The sequence below is a fragment of the Oncorhynchus gorbuscha genome, linkage group LG01, assembly GCF_021184085.1.
Source record: "Oncorhynchus gorbuscha isolate QuinsamMale2020 ecotype Even-year linkage group LG01, OgorEven_v1.0, whole genome shotgun sequence".
Taxonomy (NCBI): domain Eukaryota; kingdom Metazoa; phylum Chordata; class Actinopteri; order Salmoniformes; family Salmonidae; genus Oncorhynchus; species Oncorhynchus gorbuscha.
The window spans coordinates 5,515,474-5,526,244 of record NC_060173.1 but is presented as its reverse complement, the minus strand read 5'-3'; the positions used below and the strand labels follow the sequence as shown (position 1 = coordinate 5,526,244).

General features: G+C 48.2%; 1 protein-coding gene across 1 annotated transcript in view; it reads right to left on the bottom strand.

The window, feature by feature from the left end:
* Positions 1–4,753: 4,753 nt before the first annotated feature.
* LOC124031605 (unconventional myosin-Va-like) overlaps positions 4,754–10,771 on the bottom strand; it is a 73,414-nt gene continuing 67,396 nt past the window's right edge. The window contains exons 31-36 of the mRNA XM_046343057.1: positions 10,397–10,595; positions 10,183–10,276; positions 9,724–9,864; positions 9,047–9,201; positions 6,226–6,315; positions 4,754–4,988 (exon numbers count right to left, since the gene is read on the bottom strand). Of these exons, the coding sequence (XP_046199013.1) occupies positions 4,773–4,988; positions 6,226–6,315; positions 9,047–9,201; positions 9,724–9,864; positions 10,183–10,276; positions 10,397–10,595 (895 nt within the window). The 3' untranslated portion in view covers positions 4,754–4,772. The remainder of the gene's footprint in view (positions 4,989–6,225; positions 6,316–9,046; positions 9,202–9,723; positions 9,865–10,182; positions 10,277–10,396; positions 10,596–10,771) is intronic.

Here is a 10,771-nt window from a genome sequence, read left to right as displayed (position 1 = left end):
ATAACATATCAACTAGAACTGCTGCCCCCCTGGGAGATAACATATCAACTAGAACTGCTGCCCCCCCCTGGGAGATAACATATCAACTAGAACTGCTGCCTCCCCCTGGGAGATAACATATCAACTAGAACTGCTGCCTCCCCCTGGGAGATAACATATCAACTAGAACTGCTGCCCCCCCCCCTGGGAGATAAAATGTCAACTAGAACTGCTGCCTCCCCCTGGGAGATAACATATCAACTAGAACTGCTGCCTCCCCCTGGGAGATAACATATCAACTAGAACTTGCTGCCCCCCTGGGAGATAACATATCAACGAGAACTGCTGCCTCCCCCTGGGAGATAACATATCAACTAGAATTGCTGCCCCCCCCTGGGAGATAACATATCAACTAGAACTGCTGCCTCCCCCTGGGAGATAAAATATAGCATACAGCATATCAATTAGAACTGCTGCCTCCCCTGGGAGATAACATATCAACTAGAACTGCTGCCTCCCCCTGGGAGATAACATATCAACTAGAACTGCTGCCCCCTGGGAAATAACATATAAACTAGAACTGCCCCTGGGAGATAACATATCAACGAGAACTGCTGCCTCCCCCTGGGAGATAACATATCAACTAGAACTGCATATCAACCTGCCCCTGGGAGATAACATATCAACTAGAACTGCTGCCCCCTACTGGGAGATAACATATCAACTAGAACTGCTGCCTCCCCCCCCTGGGAGATAACATATAGCATACAGCATATCAATTAGAACTGCTGCCTCCCCCCTGGGAGATAACATATCAACTAGAACTGCTGCCCCCCCTGGGAGATAACATATCAACTAGAACTGCTGCCTCCCCTGGGAGATAACATATCAACTAGAACTGCTGCCCCCCTGGGAGATAACATATCAACTAGAACTGCTGCCTCCCCCCTGGGAGATAACATATCAACTAGAACTGCTGCCTCCACCCCTGGGAGATAACATATCAACTAGAACTGCTGCCTCCCCCTGGGAGATAACATATCAACTAGAACTGCTGCCTCCCCCTGGGAGATAACATATCAACTAGAACTGCTGCCTCCCCTGGGAGATAACATATCAACTAGAACTGCTGCCTCCCCCTGGGAGATAACATATCAACGAGAACTGCTGCCTCCTCCCCTGGGAGATAACATATCAACTAGAACTGCTGCCTCCCCTCTGGGAGATAACATATAGCATATACAGAGATAACATATCAACTAGAACTGCTGCCTCCCCTGGGAGGTAACATATCAACTAGAACTGCTGCCTCCCCCTCTGGGAGATAACATATAGCATACAGCATATCAATTAGAACTGCTGCCTCCCCTGGGAGATAACATATCAACTAGAACTGCTGCCTCCCCCCTGGGAGATAACATATCAACTAGAACTGCTGCCTCCCCCTGGGAGATAACATATCAACTAGAACTGCTGCCTCCCCCCTGGGAGATAACATATCAACTAGAACTGCTGCCTCCCCCTGGGAGATAACATATCAACTAGAACTGCTGCCTCCCCCTGGGAGATAACATATCAACTAGAACTGCTGCCCCCCCTGGGAGATAACATATCAACTAGAACTGCTGCCCCCCCTGGGAGATAACATATAGCATACAGCATATCAATTAGAACTGCTGCCTCCCCCTGGGAGATAACATATCAACTAGAACTGCTGCCTCCCCCTGGGAGATAACATATAGCATACAGCATATCAATTAGAACTGCTGCCTCCCCCCTGGGAGATAACATATCAACTAGAACTGCTGCCTCCCCCTAGAACTGGGGGATAACATATCAACTAGAACTGCTGCCTCCCCCTGGGAGATAACATATCAACTAGAACTGCTGCCTCCCCCTGGGAGATAACATATCAACTAGAACTGCTGCCCCCCCTGGGAGATAACATATCAACTAGAACTGCTGCCTCCCCTGGGAGATAACATATCAACTAGAACTGCTGCCCCCCCCTGGGAGATAACATATCAACTAGAACTGCTGCCTCCCCCTGGGAGATAACATATCAACTAGAACTGCTGCCCCCCCCTGGGAGATAACATATAGCATACAGCATATCAATTAGAACTGCTGCCTCCCCCTGGGAGATAACATATCAACTAGAACTGCTGCCTCCCAACTCTGGGAGATAACATATAGCATACAGCATATCAATTAGAACTGCTGCCTCCCCCCTGGGGGATAACATATCAACTAGAACTGCTGCCTCCCCTCTGGGAGATAACATATCAACTAGAACTGCTGCCTCCCCCTGGGAGATAACATATCAACTAGAACTGCTGCCTCCCCCTCTGGGAGATAACATATAGCATACAGCATATCAATTAGAACTGCTGCCTCCCCCCCTGGGAGATAACATATCAACTAGAACTGCTGCCTCCCCCTCTGGGAGATAACATATCAACTAGAACTGCTGCCTCCCCCCTGGGAGATAACATATCAACTAGAACTGCTGCCTCCCCCCCCTGGGAGATAACATATCAACTAGAACTGCTGCCTCCCCCCCTGGGAGATAACATATCAACTAGAACTGCTGCCTCCCCCCCTGGGAGATAACATATCATCGAGAACTGCTGCCTCCCCTGGGAGATAACATATCAACTAGAACTGCTGCCCCCTGGGAGATAAAATATCAACTAGAACTGCTGCCTCCCCCTGGGAGATAACATATCAACGAGAACTGCTGCCTCCCCTGGGAGATAACATATCAACGAGAACTGCTGCCTCCCCCTGGGAGATAACATATCAACTGAATTGCTGCCCCCCCCCTGGGAGATAACATATCAACTAGAACTGCTGCCTCCCCCTGGGAGATAACATATCAACTAGAACTGCTGCCTCCCCTCTGGGAGATAAAATATAGCATACAGCATATCAATTAGAACTGCTGCCTCCCCCCCTGGGGGATAACATATCAACTAGAACTGCTGCCTCCCCCTCTGGGAGATGACATATCAACTAGAACTGCTGCCTCCCCCCCTGGGAGATAACATATCAACTAGAACTGCTGCCTCCCCCCCTGGGAGATAACATATCAACTAGAAAGAACAGTGGTTCAAGAATCCATGCCTATGGAACACCACATCTAGATTTGTCTCAAGAGTTTACTCCTCAACACACACACCTGTTTGATGAGCTCGGGGTCGACGTCATGCTGAATCAGGGTAGCGTGGAAGAGACTGAGTTGCTGTAGGATGCTGTCCACCGTGTAAACAGCCTCTCCGGGGCAACTGGATGTCCTCTTTATCAACTAGGCCCGTGGGTTTAGACCCCAGAACTCCCTGGAAGTTCTCATGCTCCAGCATACCCGAACTGGGATATTGTTGGACAATAAAATGTCACTTGTTGGTTAAGTTGTTTTGTTGTCGTTTCTCATTTGGACTGTGTGAGTAGTGCTACTCTTCCCTGGATGGTTATTTCAGAAGTGTCACTACTGTACTTGTTTATCCTTCAACCTCACTAGCATTGCTCATTCTCATTAGCATTGCTCATCCTCACTAGCATTGCTCACTCACTAGCATTGCTCACTCTCATTAGCATTGCTCATCCTCACTAGCATTGCTCATTCTCATTAGCATTGCTCACTCTCATTAGCATTGCTCATCCTCACTAGCATTGCTCATCCTCATTAGCATTGCTCACTCACTAGCATTGCTCATTCTCATTAGCATTGCTCACTCACTAGCATTGCTCACTCTCATTAGCATTGCTCACTTACTAGCATTGCTCATTCTCATTAGCATTGCTCACTCACTAGCATTGCTCATTCTCATTAGCATTGCTCATTCTCACTAGCATTGCTCATTCTCACTAGCATTGCTCACCCTCACTAGCATTGCTCACCCTCACTAGCATTGCTCATTCTCACTAGCATTGCTCATTCTCACTAGCATTGCTCACCCTCACTAGCATTGCTCATTCTCACTAGCATTGCTCACCCTCACTAGCATTGCTCACCCTCACTAGCATTGCTCATTCTCACTAGCATTGCTCACCCTCACTAGCATTGCTCACCCTCACTAGCATTGCTCATTCTCACTAGCATTGCTCACCCTCACTAGCATTGCTCATTCTCATTAGCATTGCTCATTCTCACTAGCATTGCTCACCCTCACTAGCATTGCTCATTCTCACTAGCATTGCTCACTCTCATTAGCATTGCTCACTCACTAGCATTGCTCATTCTCATTAGCATTGCTCACTCACTAGCATTGCTCATTCTCATTAGCATTGCTCATTCTCACTAGCATTGCTCACTCACTAGCATTGCTCATTCTCATTAGCATTGCTCATTCTCACTAGCATTACTCACTCTCACTAGCATTGCTCATTCTCACTAGCATTGCTCATTCTCATTAGCATTGCTCACTCACTAGCATTGCTCATTCTCATTAGCATTGCTCATTCTCACTAGCATTACTCACTCTCACTAGCATTGCTCATTCTCACTAGCATTGCTCATCCTCATTAGCATTGCTCATTCTCACTAGCATTGCTCACCCTCACTAGCATTGCTCACTCACTAGCATTGCTCATCCTCACTAGCATTGCTCATTCCCACTAGCATTGCTCACTCACTAGCATTGCTCATCCTCATTAGCATTGCTCATTCTCACTAGCATTGCTCATTCTCATTAGCATTGCTCACCCTCACTAGCATTGCTCATCCTCACTAGCATTTACTTGCATATTATCATGATCATCATACTCCGATCATATTATGTGTTTAATATGCTTTACTTTTTGAATAGACTGAATGTAAGTGGCTCTGCATAAGAGCGTCTGCTAAATGTCTCCTCACCTATCATGGGCTGCAGGGCCTCCTCCATGCATCTGACCAGCTGCTGGTAGTTCTGAATGACCAGATCGCTGAGGACCTGACGGTACTCTGACAGGTCAAAGTTACACAAGCAGTGCTCATTCTGACGCGGGGTGTTGTTCTTTACAAACGCCTACAGGACAGGGTTAGAAACAGGAAGTCAAGCCGCAGCTACAGATAAGGTTGTAAAAAACAGTCAACACAAGGGGTTTGTGTGTCCCATCCTAATCTCAGAACCTAGCACTACTCTCTCTCTCTGTGTGTGTGTGTGTGTGTGTGTGTGTGTGTGTGTGTGTGTGTGTGTGTGTGTGTGTGTGTGTGTGTGTGTGTGTGTGTGTGTGTGTGTGTGTGTGTGTGTGTGTGTGTGTGTGTGTGTGTGTGTGTGTGTGTGTGTGTGTATATAGAGGATGGGCATCTGTGAAACTCATTCCACAACTTGAAGTGTCTCCATTTACGGAGTAGTTAGGACGCATCAGGAGGTAGAGGGTCTGGGGTTGGAGCCAACTCAGCAGGAAGCTGTACTTGCTAAGCAAACGGTGTGTGCTTGGTAACTGTGTTGCTAAGCAAACGGTGTGTGCTTGGTAACTGTGTTGCTAAGCAAACGGTGTGTGCTTGGTAACTGTGTTGCTAAGCAAACGGTGTGTGCTTGGTAACTGTGTTGCTAAGCAAACGGTGTGTGCTTGGTAACTGTGTTGCTAAACAAACGGTGTGTGCTTGGTAACTGTGTTGCTAAGCAAACGGAGTGTGCTTGGTAACTGTGTTGCTAAGCAAACGGTGTGTGCTTGGTAACTGTGTTGCTAAGCAAACGGTGTGTGCTTGGTAACTGTGTTGCTAAGCAAACGGTGTGTGCTTGGTAACTGTGTTGCTAAGCAAACGGAGTGTGCTTGGTAACTGTGTTGCTAAGCAAACGGCGTGTGCTTGGTAACTGTGTTGCTAAGCAAACGGCGTGTGCTTGGTAACTGTGTTGCTAAGCAAACGGCGTGTGCTTGGTAACTGTGTTGCTAAGCAACCGGCGTGTGCTTGGTAACTGTGTTGCTAAGCAAACGGCGTGTGCTTGGTAACTGTGTTGCTAAGCAAACGGTGTGTGCTTGGTAACTGTGTTGCTAAGCAAACGGCGTGTGCTCGGTAACTGTGTTGCTAAGCAAACGGCGTGTGCTCGGTAACTGTGTTGCTAAGCAAACGGCGTGTGCTCGGTAACCACGTTTCAAAGCAAACGGCGTGTGCTCGGTAACTGTGTTGCTAAGCAAACGGCGTGTGCTTGGTAACTGTGTTGCTAAGCAACCGGCGTGTGCTTGGTAACTGTGGATTAAAGCAGTTGGAAAAAATCAGTCGAGCGATAACTGTCATGAGATGATTCCTCTCCAGCCTACCTCCTCTCCACTGTACTGTTTTAGGCAGTGCAGGAACCGGCAGGTGTTGGCCAGCCAGAAAGACACCGTCTCAAAGTCATCTCCTCGCCTCTGGTGGGGGGTGACAACAACAACAACTATAAAAAGCAGATTGCAACAGTAACTCTTGGGGCGGGACTTTACAATGGGTCAACTGAACTTGACTTGGCATCCTCAGTATGTGATGTCACGTTCAGGCTCACAATTTAATGAGAAGTTTTCTTGTCACCTAGACTGGATAGGTGCAGTGTAATGTGTTGTTTTACAGGGTCAGTCATAGCAGTACAGTGCCCCTGTAGCAAATTAGGGTTATAAGTGCTTTGCTCAAGGGCACATGGACAGATTTTCACCTTGACGGCTCGAGTATTCGAACCAGTGACCTTTCGGTTACTGATCGAACTCTCTAACCGCTAGGCTACCTGCCGCCCACATAATTCATCACACTGAAAGCCATTAGCATTCAATAGCATTGGCCTATCAAAAATCTAAATCTACCTTGGACTCCCTTGATGCTAAAGCTGTACCTCGGGGGACTACCTTGATGCTAATGCTGTACCCTGATGACTCCCTTGATGCTAACGCTGTACCTCGGGGGACTACCTTGATGCTAACGCTGTACCTCGGGGGACTACCTTGATGCTAACGCTGTACCTCGGGGGACTACCTTGATGCTAACGCTCTACCTCGGGGGACTCCCTTGATGCTAACGCTGTACCTCTGGGACTCCCTTGATGCTAACGCTGTACCTCGGGGGACTACCTTGATGCTAACGCTCTACCTCGGGGGACTCCCTTGATGCTAACGCTGTACCTCGGGGGACTACCTTGATGCTAACGCTCTACCTCGGGGGACTCCCTTGATGCTAACGCTGTACCTCGGGGGACTACCTTGATGCTAACGCTCTACCTCGGGGGACTCCCTTGATGCTAACGCTTTACCCTGATGACTCCCTTGATGCTAACGCTGTACCTCGAGGACTCCCTTGATGCTAACACAGTACCTCGGGGACTCCCTTGATGCTAACGCTGTACCTCGGGGACTCCCTTGATGCTAACGCTTTACCCTGATGACTCCCTTGATGCTAACGCTTTACCCTGATGACTCCCTTGATGCTAACGCTTTACCTTGATGACTCCCTTGATGCTAACGCTGTACCTCATGGACTCCCTTGATGCTAACGCTTTACCCTGATGACTCCCTTGATGCTAACGCTGTACCTCGGGGACTCCCTTGATGCTAACGCTTTACCCTGATGACTCCCTTGATGCTAACGCTGTACCTCGAGGACTCCCTTGATGCTAACGCTGTACCTCGGGGACTCCCTTGATGCTAACGCTTTACCCTGATGACTCCCTTGATGCTAACGCTGTACCTCGAGGACTCCCTTGATGCTAACGCTTTACCTCTGGGACTCCCTTGATGCTAATTCTGTACCTCGAGGACTCGCTTGATGCGTGTGAGGCCAAACTATCCCTCTCAGCACTGCCTGGCCTGCACAAAAATGCAAATTCTTTCCGTTTGAGTTATATTATGTTTTATTTTATTTTGATGCTAACGCTTTACCCTGATGACTCCCTTGATGCTAACGCTCTACCTCGGGGACTCCCTTGATGCTAACGCTCTACCTCGGGGACTCGCTTGATGCTAACGCTGTACCTCGGGGACTCGCTTGATGCTAACGCTGTACCTCGGGGACTCCCTTGATGCTAAGGCTTTACCCTGATGACTCCCTTGATGCTAACGCTTTACCCTGATGACTCCCTTGATGCTAACGCTTTACCCTGATGACTCCCTTGATGCTAACGCTGTACCTTGATGACTCCCTTGATGCTAACGCTTTACCTCGGGGACTCCCTTGATGCTAACGCTTTACCTCGAGGACTCCCTTGATGCTAACGCTGTACCTTGTTGACTCCCTTGATGCTAACGCTTTACCTTGTTGACTCCCTTGATGCTAACGCTTTACCTTGTTGACTCCCTTGATGCTAACGCTTTACCCTGATGACTCCCTTGATGCTAACGCTTTACCCTGATGACTCCCTTGATGCTAACGCTGTACCTTGATGACTCCCTTGATGCTAACGCTTTACCTTGATGACTCCCTTGATGCTAACGCTTTACCCTGATGACTCCCTTGATGCTAACGCTGTACCTCGGGGACTCCCTTGATGCTAACGCTTTACCTCGAGGACTCCCTTGATGCTAACGCTGTACCTTGTTGACTCCCTTGATGCTAACGCTGTACCTTGATGACTCCCTCGATGCTAACGCTTTACCTTGTTGACTCCCTTGATGCTAACGCTGTACCTTGATGACTCCCTCGATGCTAACGCTTTACCTTGTTGACTCCCTTGATGCTAACGCTTTACCCTGATGACTCCCTTGATGCTAACGCTGTACCTCGGGGACTCCCTTGATGCTAACGCTGTACCTCATGGACTCCCTTGATGCTAACGCTGTACCTCGGGGACGCCCTTGATGCTAACGCTGTACCTCGGGGACTCCCTTGATGCTAATGCTGTACCCTGATGACTCCCTTGATGCTAATGCTGTACCTCGGGGACTCCCTTGATGCTAACGCTGTACCTTGATGACTCCCTTGATGCTAACGCTGTACCTCGGGGACTCCCTTGATGCTAATGCTGTACCTTGATGACTCCCTTGATGCTAATGCTGTACCTCGGGGACTCCCTTGATGCTAACGCAGTACCTTGATGACTCCCTTGATGCTAATGCTGTACCTCGGGGACTCCCTTGATGCTAATGCTGTACCTTGATGACTCCCTTGATGCTAACGCTGTACCTTGATGACTCCCTTGATGCTGTTGATGGTAGAGTTGAGCAGGATGCTGACTCTCTGGTCATCATTAGAGTAGTCAGCATGTCTTAGACACATAAACAGGATGTAGGCCGGCAGACCAGGGAGGAAGTTAACCGCCACACCGCGAGGTTTTAGCTCTAAGGGTCAACACAGTCATCACAACACAGTTAACAACATTTTTTTTTTAAATAACATTTGAGGCATTTACCAGATGCTCTGATCCAGAGAGACTTACAGGAGCAATTATGGTTAAGTGCCTTGCTCAAGGGCACATTGAGGTGGCTCAATGCTCTTAACCGCTAGGCTACCTGCCGCCTTAACACAGCACAGTTAGCACAGCACAGCTAGCACAGCACAGTAGTTAGCACAGCACAACTAGCACAGCACAGTAGTTAGCACAGCACAGCTTAGCACAGCACACAGCACAGTTAGCACAGCACAGTACAGTTAGCACAGCACGGCACAGTTAGCCCAGCAGAGTTAGCACAGCAGAGTTAGCAACCACACCTCAAGGCTTCAGCTCTGACAAAGATAGATCTATCAATCAATTTATGCCTTTTACTTGTTACAAACATTTACTTTTTCCACTATCAGAAACACAGCTCAATAGGGAAATATGTAAAATAAGTATTTGCTGCAGAATAACATGCAGAACCTACCCACAACCAGACTCTTCAGTAGTTTGCTCTCATCCCCCCTCCGGTACTCCAGCATGCCTTGGAAGTCCCTCTCCTTCCGGGTGATACCAACAGGAGAGCGAGGCTCTGGACCTGGAGCCACCCTCTCCATCTGACCGCCAGCTAATGAGACCAACGACCAGATAGGTAGATAGGTAGATAGGTAGATAGGTAGATAGGATAGATAGATAGATAGATAGATAGATAGATAGATAGATAGATAGGCAGAGAGATAGAGAGAGAGATAGATAGAGCGAGAGATGGAGAGAGAGAGAACTGGTTATGTCCGATACGGTTTTAAAAACCATAATGACTTTTATATTGTAGAAATAAAATCAGTATCTATTATACGTGATAATCAACAAATAGACACATAAAATTAGATTTTAGGACCTCTATTATTTATAGTTTATATTAATGCATTATAAATTGTGTGTATACCTTCGTATTCCTCTACCCTCTTCACGTAGACTTTGAGCTGTTTTTTAAGTTTGCGGATCATCTTGTCCTGTTTCTCTTGCTGCTCAATCAGGTCCTGTAAGTTAGAAGTAGAGTACTGAATAGACCCTCATTAATACACGTCAGAGAGTCCTACGGAACCTAAACGTTCCACAACGTCGTACCCTGCTGAACGCAGCCCTGGCTGGTACCTTACCAGGTTGTCGCTGGTAAGGCGTGTGATCTCGTGGTGCAGGCTGGCCTCGATGCGAGCCTCCTGGGGGAGGAGGAGGCTCTGGGAGAGGAACTGTTGCTGCTGCCTGTTCTCCTCTCTCACTCTGAGCACCTCCTCTCTCAGCTCCTCCACCTCCTCCTCATGCCTCCTGTCCTGAACCTGCAGCTGAGACACCAACAGGCTGGGAGGAGGGAGGAGGGGGAGAAGCATAATAGGGAGAGAGAAACATAAGAGAGAGAGAGAGAGAGAGAGAGACACAGAGAGAGAGAGAGAGAGAGAGAGACAGAGAGAGAGAGAGAGAGAGAGAGAGAGACACAGAGAGAGAGAGAGAGAGAGAGAGAGAGAGAGAGAGAGAGA